Raw genomic sequence first — 13209 nt, 5'->3', positions numbered from 1 at the left:
TTGCCACATCGTGAAATGTGCAGCGCAAGCGTACGCGTCACTGCATGGCGCGCCGGCGAATGGACCTAAGGCAGCCAGTTGTGAGGATAGCAGCGAGACGGGTGCAGCGAGACGGGTGCTAGAAGGAGCGACGAGACTGTCGCAGAGGCAGGGACACAGATTCCGCGAGCGCGTGAAGTGCCGGCCGTGACCGGCGCCAGCATATCGAACGACCTCCAGAGGCTCGAGAACGGTCTCCGAAGCATTCCGCTGAGCTCAGCACGATCATTGAGACTTATTACTCCAGGACTCGGTTCTCTCGGTACTAGGCACATGTTTAGGAAGAACGCGATTGGCTCGCGAGAGCATCGTCGAGATGGCACGCAGGCAGGAGTGGTCGCTGGTCGCTGGTGCTGCGACACGACTCTTTTGTCTGAACACGCGGAAGCAGGGCGCACGGCTGGCGACGACAAATGGAGGCCAAGTACATTCGCGCATGGTCCTAGCTACGAACTGTGCGGATACGGGTCTACGCATCGCAAGCGCGGTTGGATCATCATCCGTGCAAACCAGGCAAGAGCGTGCAAGAAGTGGGATGCGGCAGCATGTGAAGACTGTCACAGAACGAACAGGTGCCCGGGACGAGACTATCAAGCAGAGCAAGGGGGAGCGCCGAGATGGCCATAGGCTGCACGACCCGGAAGGAGCTGCCGGGAGGGACGGCCGAGACGAGGAGTCCGAGTCGAACAAGGGGAGAGGTTGTGAAGACGGCGACCTTACCAGGGAATCGACAAGCTCAAGCGAACCAGGGGCAAGGGAGACCCGAAGGCCGACCGAGTGCTGGAGCGGGTTTGGGGCGAGATCGCGAGTTGCTCGAGGGACCTTAACGGATCGAATGCATGGCGAGCAAGGGAAAGGTCTGCTAGATATGAGTCGGGCCACGATTATCGCGGGGAGAAGTGCGGCGCGCGTTCAAGAAGGTTGTGACGCATCCAAGGACTAGGTATTGAACGCGTCGAAAGGTGCGCTCTCCGAGAAGCTGTATGAGCGAGCAGCGGCCGGTGCGTTTGTCGAACGATGGAGTGAAGCTGCAACGGGACAGCCGATGGCGTAAGGGTTACGCGCGACAAGTCAGAACCGCGAGCATCGGAAGAGCCCGGTTCGCACGCAACTCGAGCGGCGGTGGCCGACCAAGGCATATGTGGCGAGCTCGAGCATGACCTTTCGCGTGCGAGCAATTTGACAGCGATCGTCATGAACAGAGGTGTGGTGCGCGGTCAGGAGTACACTGTGGACAAACGCGACGTGTCAAGTGATGAGCATTCAGTGGTGGAAGGAGAGATCCTCGATGAACCGTACGAGCAAGCAACGGCCAGGTCGTCACTAGAGAACCCAACCGGCAGGGTGGAATCGCAAGAGTCGCGCAGGGCCTGCCTACGAGCCAGTCGAGCAACGGTCAAAGATTGGGGATGCGGGAAGCTCGATCACCGACACGCGCACGCGAGTCAACCGGCGGCGACTATTGCGGAAGCAAGGGAGGCGTGTGGTCAGGAGCTCACCGTGGGCCATTGGGACGCATCCAAGAACAGCGAGCCGACCGTGGAAGGAGTAAACGCCGAGAAGATGGGCAAGCAGGGCCGGCGCGAGCTAGCTGAGAGGCAGTCAAGTGAGGGTGAGGGAGCGGAGCGTGGTCAAGACTACAGGCACGCGCCGACGGACGAGCACCTCAAGAACGAGGCCGCAGTTCGTCGGCGACCCGGGAGTAAAGAGCATGCAAGTAACCCAAGCGACGCGCCTTAATGATAGCTTGCCGATGTCAGAACCCCAAGAAGGTCACACAGAATGAGACTGCCTTACCTGCCAACCCGTAACAATCGCGAAATCCATGGGAGCCTGGATGCGCTCGGTCTCGACAGTCTTGAAGGTTTCACCCTCGTTGCCGACAGCCGCGCAGAACGTCTCAATCGTCACCTCGGGGCCAGCGAAAGTCTTGCGGATGTTGATCTCCAGCAGCACCTCGCTGTCGCCAAACCAGAGGCGCCAGTAGAAGTCCTTGATACACTTGTTACGACCCTCAGCGACCTCGTGGATCGGGGCATAGCCCATATTCCGAGGCTTGTAGGGGAACTTGAAGTACAGAGGAACGAGGTGCCGCGGCGGTCCTCGAAGAGCATGACATCGATGACCTGCGATGCCTGATCGAACTTGATCTCGACGGCCTTGAAGTCAGGTTCGTGCTGGCCGTACGAGCGAGCTCCGCCGTAGAGAGCGACGAGCGTTGGCGCGTCACCTTGCTGGCCCCGACGAGGAGCGAAGAGACGGCGCATGGGGTTGTCGGTGTACAATGTGCCCTGGACAATAGTCGTCGATGTGAGGAGGGCCCTGAGCCAGTGCTGGCTGGGCCCAGCGAGGGTCTCGAGCCATTCCTCATCCTTCACCGTCTGCGCGTCGTACAACTCAGCGATACCCTTCGCCTTATCTCCCGCGACGATGACGCAGACGCCGCAACCATTGAGGTTGCGTGCGGTCATGGGACCGACGCCGCTGAGACCATGCGGACCAAAGTCGATAGCGTGAGTAGCCGTTTCAAGGAACTTCGTCCGGCCGCTTGCAGGGCATCCACGTCGACCTACCGGAATCCTGGAAGTGCTCCCCGGAGTCAAATACACGCTGTCACGGTAGCATCGACGGCACGGATAATCGGGCCATGCGCGCGTGTATATGCGAAGGTCAATGGGCTTGTGCGAGGCGAGCAGGTGAGAAGCGGCTAAGTGATGAGAATAGGTAGCTGTTGACCATGGAATATGACATGACGGCGTACCGACCGGGCAGGCGTGTTGCCGTCGCCTGTGTTCTGGGCCGCGAGGCCGGTTTGCGTGTCGCCCGTGCCACAAAGATTCAGTCCCGGGGTGCCAGAGTCAAGCGAGGACCCTCTTGAGCCAAGGGAAAGGGAATTGGAGCGTGGACGAGGCGCCGCAGAGGAAGGGTAGAATGGTCTTGTACCGCTAATCAGGTCGCGCGCCACTAATTGAACTGAGTGTAGTTCAGCTAGCCAAGGGTGGAGGCGGGCTCGCACGTCCTTTGGGACGGCGCGTGCATCTGGGTCGCCAGGCGGGCGCTCGTACCGGTTGCCCGTAGAGAGGTCGTGGTCGAGGGCGCCGTGGTGGTCGAGCGCAAGACGCTGGGCGCTATCTCTCGGGGCACTCGTCGTCGGCACTGGTTCGTGACGCTCGACGCCTCCGGGGTCGAGCGTAACGTCGGCCGCTTCGGGCGTGTTGGTTGGCGCGAATTCAATGTGTTTCATGCCGCGTGTGTGGTCCACCGTGCGCACAACGTGCTTGTTGGTACGCCGGGTAGCGTGGATTCGCGGCGTTGGGACACACTGAACGTGCGGATATGCATATCTTTCATATCGGTGTGCCTAGTGCCGAGTACGACCTGTAGGTTGTCCCCGGCACGAAACTGGATCTTCCACGAATCGCACACACGGCGAGCCCCGCGCTCGTTGGTACCCATGTCCGTGCGGACATGGAGAGACATTGAGGAGAATTCGACATGCCCGATCAGGACGTACCTGCGATGTTCGAGCATTCGCGCTCGTCCTCCTTGTTCCCGCGGCCGGTCTCCGTCTTCTCTTTCCTTAAGTAGCCCTCGTCTTCCTCCTCCTTCCTCTTCGTAGTCTCCTTGCTGCGTCCTCGCTGCGCGAGCATTGTATGCTGTGCATTCCCGGCCTGTTCGCGCGACACGGGATTTGTGCGCTCGTCGCGTGAGTGCTGGGCCGCACGGCCAGTTTGCGCATCGCCAGGGCCGCAAAGGTTCGATTCGAGGGCGCCAGACTCAAGAAGGGAGTCTCCAGAGTCACGGTGCGGGACACTAGAGGGAAGGTGAGGAACCGGGAAGGAAGGAGAGCGCGCTCTTGTACCGCTATTCAGGTCGCTCGCCGCTAGTTGGACTGGTTGTAGTGCAGCTAGACGGGAGCGGATGCCAGTCCGCGCGTCCTTTGGGACAGCGCGTGCGTCCAAGTCGCTAGACGGGGGCGCTCACGCCTGTGGTCGTGGTCGAAGGCTCTGTGGTGGCGGTCGAGTGTAGCGCGTTGTGCGGACGCCCGGAGCGCCCAGTTGTGGCTAAATGGACCCGTCTCCTTACCCTCCTCCTCCGCCAAAGGTGAAGTTGAGACAGACTGTCGTTGGTCACGGACGCTCGCATCTCATTCAGTAGCAATGCTGCATTCTGCACAAGGAAGGACCCCTCTCGAGGTTCTCGAAGCTCCACAAACACTGGGACCACCCGAAATCGAGCAGATGATTTGGCAGGAGGTGAGATGGCATGCTTCTTTGGAAAATTTCGTTTCAAACCAGTTATTAGGTCTTTCCCTCTTTACCACCTCCACCTCAAGCCAACTTAATGGACAGTTATCCCAAGACAGTGATGCTTCCATCAGAAGCAAAGTCACGATTGCCCTGTGCCTCCACCTTTCTGGGAGCTTTCGACGTTGCTGGACGTCAATTATACACCAACATGGTCTTCATTTCGGTTGATGCACTGCAATCGTTTCTGGAGTATCGGAACTTCAAAGATCATGATGTTCAGGTAGCTACCTGCAGATGTATTGGGTTCCATGCATACAATTGACCCCCCTGCTCAGGGCAAAACCTTGCTCAGATCCTGCAAGTGGGTGCAAACTGTTGATATCCTTCTTCCTGGAAGCTTGGAGGGTGGAAGATTCTCAGAGGATGCCTTCAAGGCATCCAGTGTGGCCTGGTCCAAGCTCACCAATCTCACCACTCTCACCATAAGCTACCATCAGAAGGAACCTGCTCCACTGCTGTCCTACCTGCATATTGCTCCTCATCTTCCTCCCACTCTACAAGTCCTCAGACTCAGGCCACACAATGTGTGTGAATGTGTATGTCTTCATCATGGCTTGAACCAAACTTCAACTGAATATGTACAGCCCACTTTGGTCCACCCACTCCAAGGTTTCTGGACAAGTAGATCCTCGTGGTCCACGCAAATAGCTGCATTCAAGAATGTCCCAGTTTTTCACTTCCATGCCAACTTCTATCTGATATGGCCTCCGTATTCCACTAAAGTCAATGCCAAGACATGTAAAGCTTGGACCACTGATCTACCAGGTAAGACTGTCTACACCTACCCAGGATTGTCTCAGTTGGCTGATTGGCATTGCATAGATGGAAATATGTCCCGTATAGTGGTCAGCATTCAGACAGACCTAGATGAGGAATACCGAAGTCAGGTTATTGAGGAGCTACAACACCTCACTCACCAAGAATTGATCCAAAAGGGCTACCTGGAGCATGATGCAGATTTGAACGATAGCTGTGATAGTATGGCCTTCACACAAGCATACACTTGGGAAAGGGGGGACTCTGGACATTGGGATGCAGCCATGAGGCCCATGGATTGGGAAGAGGAGGTTGTCACATATATGACATCTAGCCAACATATGGCAGCTGCATTGGATTGGAGGGTGTAGAATATAATCACAGAACTTGCACTGAGTACACATAGCTGTTATCTCTGCTTGTGAGTGAACATAATCACCAAAATTGTTGTAAGCGGTGAAAAGCGCTATAGCGCTAGCGGATGACACAAGCTCAATACAAGGCCTTGCACGCGTCCTCGGCAGCTCGCCGCCCACGGAGCGGGACACCCTCTGCCGGTGGCTCGCATCAGGCGGCGGGGACATCAGGAGCGCAGCGCCATGCACAAGCGGGCTCGTGCTGGAGATGCGGCGCGTGTTCGCAGGGGTGGCCATGTCGGGGGATGGACATGTCGGGGGATGGGCGTGTGCGAGCGAGTATATTACTACTTCGAGTTGCGCATCAAGGTGGGCTGAACGGTGAGAGGGACATTGTTGACGGTGGTCTGTGGACGGGGCTGGCAAGGGCTGGTCGGCGGCGCAGATAATCGTCATGGCTGAGCTTGCGAGTAATGAAGATGCTTTGACTGGGCAATGGCAGTCCCGTACGCCAGCCCATCGACCTGGCACATCGTGCCCGCCATCCCTCCGCTCTTGACGCTGCATTGGATGAGCAGTTCCCGGTCGGAGTACGCACTCTTGTGCATGCCGTGGGACATCCGGAGGTCGTAATAGAACATCAGCAGGTAGAATGTATACCCAAATGCGATGACCCATTCGATCACCGCGCCGACGTATGCAGTTGTGTAGAGCGTGAGTGCGAACACGACCGCGAGGATGATGTGTACGGACGCGATGATGCCCTTGCCGATGTACACGATACGGCGCTAGCCATCGTAGTCCTGGTTGATCCAGCAGTGGTCGATGATGGTGAAGATCGCATGGAGCCCGACTCCGACCATGAGGACGAGCAGGAAGATGCGGTGCAGGCTCTGATGTCACACAGTGTCGAAGATGGAGAGGAGAATGAGCCCCACTCCGCAGATTCATGACCCGAGAATGACCACCGTTGAGAACACTCGCTCGCGGCGACGCATGTTCGGATGCAGCCTACAAGACGCTTCTCTTAGTACCATGTGGACAGTATCCGGGTTGATTTGACGCACCTTCCAGAATGCCACAGCTACTTCTCAACTACTAGTCTGAGGAAGAACGACACGCCCGTTACGCAACAGCGCTCATGTCCTCGGACGCAGGATGAAGTTTTCCAGCAGCTCGTCGGCGTCCTGCTTGAGCACAATGAGGCGCGCGGTCACGATGATGTTGCGCGAGTCCTAGATAGGCATCTGGCCGTCGGGGCTCAGTCGGTTCGTTTCCATGTGCGTTCTCGTAATCGGCTGCTGTCTAAGGCCAGCCTGCCACTTGCGAATTGACTGGCTCACCGGCCGTTCCCTCATCCGCCCGCCTACTCGCGATTTCGACTGCTCTTGCTCGATCGCCGTTCACCGTCGCTGCCACCCTCTCCGTCAACGCGCGTGGCTCTTGTTGAAGAAAGAGGTTTTAGGCTTAGTAAGCCTAGTGGCAGTGAAGGACTAAAGAGTGAGTGAACAGACCAGTCCCAAAGGGAAGATCCTATGCTGGCAGGCAGAGGAGAGGACAAAGGATTGTTATCATTACAGGGCAAACCAGCCCAGTATATACACATTTGATACAGGTCACATGCTGTATCAGTGGTTCATCAGTAAGTACTAAGTCCGAGGTTTTGGGGATATGAGTAAGCTGGTAAGCAGCATGAGTAAGCCAAAACTCGGAGTTTGATGTGGAGAGATATATGAAACGTGATGGAACATCAGGAATAATATGAGACATGATGGAACATCGAAGAGTAATATAAGACGTGATGGGACATCAAGGAATGATATGGAACGTCATGGAATGTCGTGGAATATCATGGAATGATCCGGACTAAAGTCACATGACATAATCTAGGCAAAGTCCATCAAAGAATGTATGTAATCTGACATCACAGAACATAAGTCCATATCTGTACATAACTGATAAGATAAGAACACTGAAAACTCGGAAGTTCAACACTCCCACTTGTTCAAGATGTTGAGTATCTCATCATGCCAACCGAAGACCTGAATTTCTCGATTCCGCTGAAGGGAACATTCTTGGTCAAGGCATCAGCAAGTTGGTCTTCACTTGCGACAAAATAGATGTCCATCTCCCCACGTTCGTAGAACTCTCAAATGTAGTGATACCGGATTTCTATGTGCTTGGTGCGGCGATCCACGGCGGGGTTCACCGCAAGGAAAATGTTGCCTTGGTTGTCAAGACAAAGTGGAGTTGGATAAGACATGTTGTCTCCCAGTTCTTCTCCAAAATGACGCAGCCAAGCCATCTGACGACAGCAGTCGGAGCTGGCCTTATACTCTGCTTCAGTTGAAGACAAAGATACTGTTGGTTGCCATCTTGACACCCAAGAAACGACACAATTGGCCATGAGGAAAACAAAGCCAGATGTAGAGTGCCTATCATCACGGTCTTCAGCCCAGTCTGAGTCTGAGTAGGCGATCAGACCAGAGTTTGAGCCTCCATCGTAGCAAAGTGCAAGTTCCTTTGTCCCTTGAAGATATCTCAGGACATAGTACGCAAACTTCATATGCTCTTTATGTTGAACTAGGAAGGCGCCTACCGGGCTGCCGGGTTCAATCACAGGCCGGACCGGTTCTATGGGAAGCTCCGGGTCCGTGATGTCATCTATGATGTCATCTGTGTGTTATCACATGGCTACGCCACTTACCTTGTATGTCGTGGGAACGTACTATACAGTAGCTTAGATAAGCGGTCTCCTCATGTATATAAGGACCCCAGTAGCGTAGCTCAATCCCTAGTACCTTCAGTCGAAGTACTTGCGTGTGCATCAAGCATCAGCAACCTTGCAGGTAAGTTGTGAGGGCGCACCACTGCGTGGAGCTGCCTGCTCAACAGGTTATGAGCCCTGGTCACTGCCTGAGTACTGCGCCTCACTGGCTGCGTCTCAGTGTGCGCACCAGCTTACCTGTGGCTTCGCCTTAGTGGCTTGAAGCCAGGGGGGGACTATGCGCGTACATCACTGCAGGTCTTAGCGCAACTCTGTTGCTGCTATCCCCAGCACATGCACCATAGCGGTGGTTGCGCCTCTAAGGCTGCACTTGTCATTGAGTAGAGGGCTGACGACATTGTTGTCAGTATTCCCCATTTACCAAGTTTATCACTTCAAACCCTCTACCAATGGCCTCCAACACCCTCTTCACCGCTGTCCCCATCCTCGATGGCTCCAACTACCGCGCCTGGGCTGAATCCATGTCAGCCTTCCTCATGGCGCAGGAGGTCTGGATCATTGTCAATTCGACCTGGCCCCAGCCTACTCTGGACACAGAGAATCCCTCAGTCTACTACGAGTGGCTGCAGCGCGATCAGAAGGCACAGGGGTCGATCCGTCTTCGCCTGACGTCGTCCGTCAAGGCGGCCGTCAAGAACAAGACGACCAGCAAGGCCCTCTGGGACGAGCTGAAGGCGCTCTATGACAAGCAGACCCCCGCCGGTGTTTACAAGGAGTTTAGGACAGCGATCAATGCTCGGATCCCTCCGAACGAGCACCCAAACCCGACATTCGCTAACATCGCAGCAGCGTTTGACAAGCTTGCGGGCGAAGGGATCGACATCCCCGCTTCACTGCGGGCGATGATAGCGCTCAATGCGCTGCCCTCCCGGTACGACACCGTCGTCACCACAATCCTCCAAGCCAAAGAGCTTACGGAGATGAAGATCGACTACGTCCGGGAGTCTGTCGTCATTGCCTACGAGCAAGGCGGCAAGCAGGCGTCATCTTTGCAGAGCGCGAAGAAGAAGATCTCCGCCGTTAAGCGTAAGCACGGCGAACCAAACTTCAATCAGCAGCAGCAGCGCCAGGATGGCAGCAGCAGCGGCGGTGCGAAGGAAGGTCAAGGCAAGGGCAAAGGCAAGCAGCGCGGTAAACACAGCGGCAAGCAAGTTAAGTCCCGCGCCAACCAAGGAGATCATACGAACCATGCGCATCTCGCCTCGCAGGCGTCAATAGCGGGTCCTACCACCTCCAAAGTCGTCGAGATAGCGCCTTCGGGCAGCAAGTCTCACACCGTCACCACCCGTCCCGCCAAAACCGGCCACAGCAAGAATGCTCACTGGTGGCTCAAGAGTGCCCTCGAGCTCGCCAAAGACATCGACGTCTCTGGCACCTCACAGCGTCTCACAACGTTGTCTGAGGTCGTTGACAATTCCACTCGGATTGAGGAGTACCTCTCCGATTCGGAGTCAGAGTCTCGGGCGTCCAAACGCTCTCGTCATGGTTCTGAAGTAGGCCATGCGATCGACGCGATCATGGACGGGACGTACAGCTCGTACGACGAGGACGAAGGTCCTACGACTCAAGATCCACTTGATTGGGGATTAGACGGTCAGTACGACATCGACGACGAGCTGGCTAACGCCGCCGGCTTAGGAGAGGACTTTGATGCTGGGTCAGTCCCTTCAGCTTCTATTCCCAAGCGACCTACTAACCCTGCGCTTCATACAGCCGCATGTAGTAGTAGACGCACTAGGTCTACTTTAAAGAGACGTAGTATTCGCAGTCGTAGTCGCAGTGTAACGAATGAATATATCAGTAGTTCGTTGCACAAATCAGTTGGTTGTCGGCATTCGCGCAATTTCGCTGCGTGCACCAAATGTAAGGGAAAAGCTAAGGCTTGGCATGAACCAGAGCCGGTTGAGTCGTCAGACTCCTGGATGTTGGACTCTGGAGCATCATTACATTTTTCCAACAATTTAGATGATTTTGCTGAGATTGAGGACCTCAGTGAGCCAATTGTCTTGTCGACCGCAAACGGCTCTGCCGTATGCACAAAGCGTGGGACAGTCTTCTTGAACTTCGAGAATGACGATGGTAGTCATACGACGACCAGATTATTCCCCGTTTATTACTTCCAAGGTCTTCATCAACGTCTCCTATCCATGGGAACGTTCCTCCGTGAAGGAATGACAGTGCGCGGTGGTGCGCAGCACGTCAACCTCTATGAACAAGGAGCGCGTGAACCACTATATGTGTTCAAGCCGCGGCACCCTAGTTCGACGATATTCGAAATACAGTCCTTGCCTTCACAGGATGCAATGAATATCCATCAGACAGTTTATTCTGTCGATTACCACACTATGCATCACTGCCTAGGACATCCTTCCAAGGACGTACTACGGCAAGCACAGAAACACACCGAGGGCTTCCCATCTTCGATAGAGTTCCCTAGGGAGGATCCTATATGCCCAGGATGCGCGGAAGGGAAAATGCACAACAAAGCATTTCCGCCACACCAGGCAGCGTCTCTACCCTATGACCTTGGGGTAGCTGACATGGCAGAATAGCCTATGGCTTAGGGCCAGCTGATGCCGGCCGACGTGACCTGTGGGCGCTATACCCGCTGCTCAGATGAGCGTAGGCGGCGATGCTAGTGGACAGGTGGTGGTTGTCACCACTTGCATTGCGCCTGCAGATGCACACCAGGCAGCGCTGATACCCTATACATATAAGAGAACCGACACGTGAAAACCCTCAATGTTATTGCACAGACAGGCGGCGGCCGACATCTTACAAATGACTATCATGATAGAGTAGCTGATAGTCGGCTGCTCCATGAAGAGTCAGACGCATGTTGCAATAGAAGCGGTGCCTGCGGCCTTGCGAGGCACATAAACGTCGGCAGGCCGGCTGCTTGTCCACTGCCCATTGGCATAGGGCAGCTGATCGTCGGCTGCTCCATGAAGAATTGGACGACATGAAGCAGTGCACATCTTGAGACGGCCGACTGTCGGCGGGCTGACGACCTGTTAGCAGGCTTGCGGTCGGACGATGGCATGAGAAGCAGTGCAGGTGTCTTGAGATAGGCCGCAGCTGATGGCTATCGCAATAAGGCGGCCGATGGTTGGGTGCTCCAAGAAGAATCACGAGAACCGTTGTAGAAGCGGTGCCTGTCAGTTGCCCATCAGGAGAGCAGTCGCACACACTCGGCATTAAATAAGAAGCGGTACAGATTGCCTTCAGACGGGGCAGTCAAACGTCAAACGTTGAGGCGTTAAGCCCCCATTGCTGTACTGCGAAGAAGCAGAATGAGACCAACAACCCGACCATCAGGCCCCAAGTGCAGTCCGCAGGCAATTGAGAAGCGGTGCTCTTTCAATATGGCATAGAATATTTGTATTGTGAAGGTTACACTGTTACATCGGCGCCGTCCTTGCGCTCCAATACTCGCTGACCAGCGGAAGGCCCTCCACTTTGTGTGCTTCTGTCCAGCTGGGGTCCTGATAGCCTTCCCACTGCACGAGGTACTCCACACCCGTGTTCGTGTGCCTGTGGTCCAGGATCCTCTCGACACTGTACCATTCCTCCTCATTTACCACTAAGACAGGCCCTGGGAAGGCCATCCCTGGACCTTCGAAGGCCTGCGAGCGAACAACATAAGGCCCTTGAACAAGAAGTCAGTACATGCAATAGAACAAGAAGTCAACGTACCCAGGAAGTCCATTGGCCTCACTCTCATCACCTCGTATACCTCGTCATTCTGCTCCAGCTGGGAGGATGTCAGTCGCAAGTGACTGGACGCTTGTTGGCTCTCACCGTTTGAACGGACACGCGAGGGCGAGGGCGAAGACTCAACATCCGCCGAACTGCTTCTATGGGTCGGCCTCTTAGGCTCGGGTCAAAGGCCATTGGCGCCCGTCTGCCTAGGTCGAAGCCGCCCATCCCGCCACCATGCGATGGGCCTGCATGCGAGGAAGAAGCCCCCTGCGCATGCGCTCCAGATGCAGGAGTGGGTGACAAGAAGCGGGCGCGCCGAACTTGTCTTCGCCGCGCAACCTGACGCTGTCGCTGTGGTTGGGCAGTGAGAGGCAGTGAAGGCGATATCCTAGGATGCTCGATGCTGGGAGGGAATGGGGCTCCAGGCAGCAGTGGGCCAGACGGGGGCGGGTCCGAAGAGAAGCCAGGAGGGAATGGGGTTCCAGGCAGCAGTGGGCCAGACGGGGATGGGGGCGGGTCCGAAGAGAAGCCAGGAGGGAATGGGGCCCGAGGCAGCAACGGGGGGGACGGGGGCGCGGGCGAGTCAAAAGAGAAGCCAGGAGGGAATGGGGCCCGAGGCAGCAGTGGGGGGGACGGGGGCGCAGGCGAGTCAAAAGAGAAGCCGGGAGGGAATGGGGCCCGAGGCAGCAACGGGGGGGACGGGGGCGCGGGCGAGTCAAAAGAGAAGCCGGGAGGGAATGGGGCCCGAGGCAGCAACGGGGGGGACGGGGGCGCAGGCGAGTCAAAAGAGAAGCCGGGAGGGAATGGGGCCCGAGGCAGCAGTGGGGGGGACGGGGGCGCAGGCGAGTCAAAAGAGAAGCCGGGAGGGAATGGGGCCCGAGGCAGCAGTGGGGGGGACGGGGGCGCAGGCGAGTCGAAAGACGCGGGCGAGTCCGAAGAGAAGCCGGGAGGGGAAGGAATCTGCGCCTGAGGCAGCAGATCATCCGGCGGTTTGTTTGGCAAGAAGCGGCCAGACGGCGGCGGATAAGGAAACTTCGGCAATGCGTCGGCTGGAAACGACGTGAGGCGAGGTCTCCCCGGCCGACAGTACACTTACCTGGTGCTACAGGGCGGGGCCTTCGAACTGAAACCATTGCTGCTGATGGAATCGTTGAGTGTGGAGGGCGAGTGAGAGCGTGCAGGAGCGTGCTCGCTGCGAGTAATGGCCACGATTTAAGGTTTCAAAGTCCGCAGAGAGAACGCGAACGCCGTCGCGCGT

General features: G+C 56.2%; 3 protein-coding genes across 3 annotated transcripts; all 3 read right to left on the bottom strand.

Annotated features, from left to right (window-relative positions):
* Positions 1 to 1812: 1812 nt before the first annotated feature.
* C8Q71DRAFT_863376 (uncharacterized protein) lies at positions 1813 to 3689 on the bottom strand (the record flags this gene model as incomplete). The annotated part of the gene is made up of 4 exons (XM_047928163.1): positions 1813 to 2106; positions 2166 to 2523; positions 2805 to 3243; positions 3554 to 3689. The coding sequence occupies 4 exons, from the start codon at positions 3687 to 3689 to the stop codon at positions 1813 to 1815; spliced, it is 1227 nt and encodes a 408-aa protein (XP_047772786.1).
* Positions 3690 to 5913: 2224 nt separating this feature from the next.
* On the bottom strand, positions 5914 to 6459 carry C8Q71DRAFT_863375 (uncharacterized protein; the record flags this gene model as incomplete). The annotated part of the gene is made up of 3 exons (XM_047928162.1): positions 5914 to 6249; positions 6322 to 6354; positions 6427 to 6459. 3 exons carry the CDS (start codon positions 6457 to 6459, stop codon positions 5914 to 5916), a joined length of 402 nt encoding a protein of 133 aa, XP_047772785.1.
* Positions 6460 to 11650: 5191 nt separating this feature from the next.
* Positions 11651 to 13084, bottom strand: C8Q71DRAFT_863373 (uncharacterized protein; the record flags this gene model as incomplete). Its single annotated transcript, XM_047928161.1, has 4 exons — positions 11651 to 11898; positions 11946 to 12003; positions 12051 to 13000; positions 13048 to 13084. The coding sequence occupies 4 exons, from the start codon at positions 13082 to 13084 to the stop codon at positions 11651 to 11653; spliced, it is 1293 nt and encodes a 430-aa protein (XP_047772784.1).
* Positions 13085 to 13209: the final 125 nt, after the last annotated feature.

The sequence above is a fragment of the Rhodofomes roseus genome (genome assembly GCF_022264815.1).
Source record: "Rhodofomes roseus strain CIRM-BRFM 1785 chromosome Unknown C8Q71scaffold_40, whole genome shotgun sequence".
Lineage (NCBI taxonomy): Eukaryota > Fungi > Basidiomycota > Agaricomycetes > Polyporales > Fomitopsidaceae > Rhodofomes > Rhodofomes roseus.
Note: the sequence above shows the minus strand (reverse complement) of the source record. Positions and strands in the feature narration are given on the sequence as shown.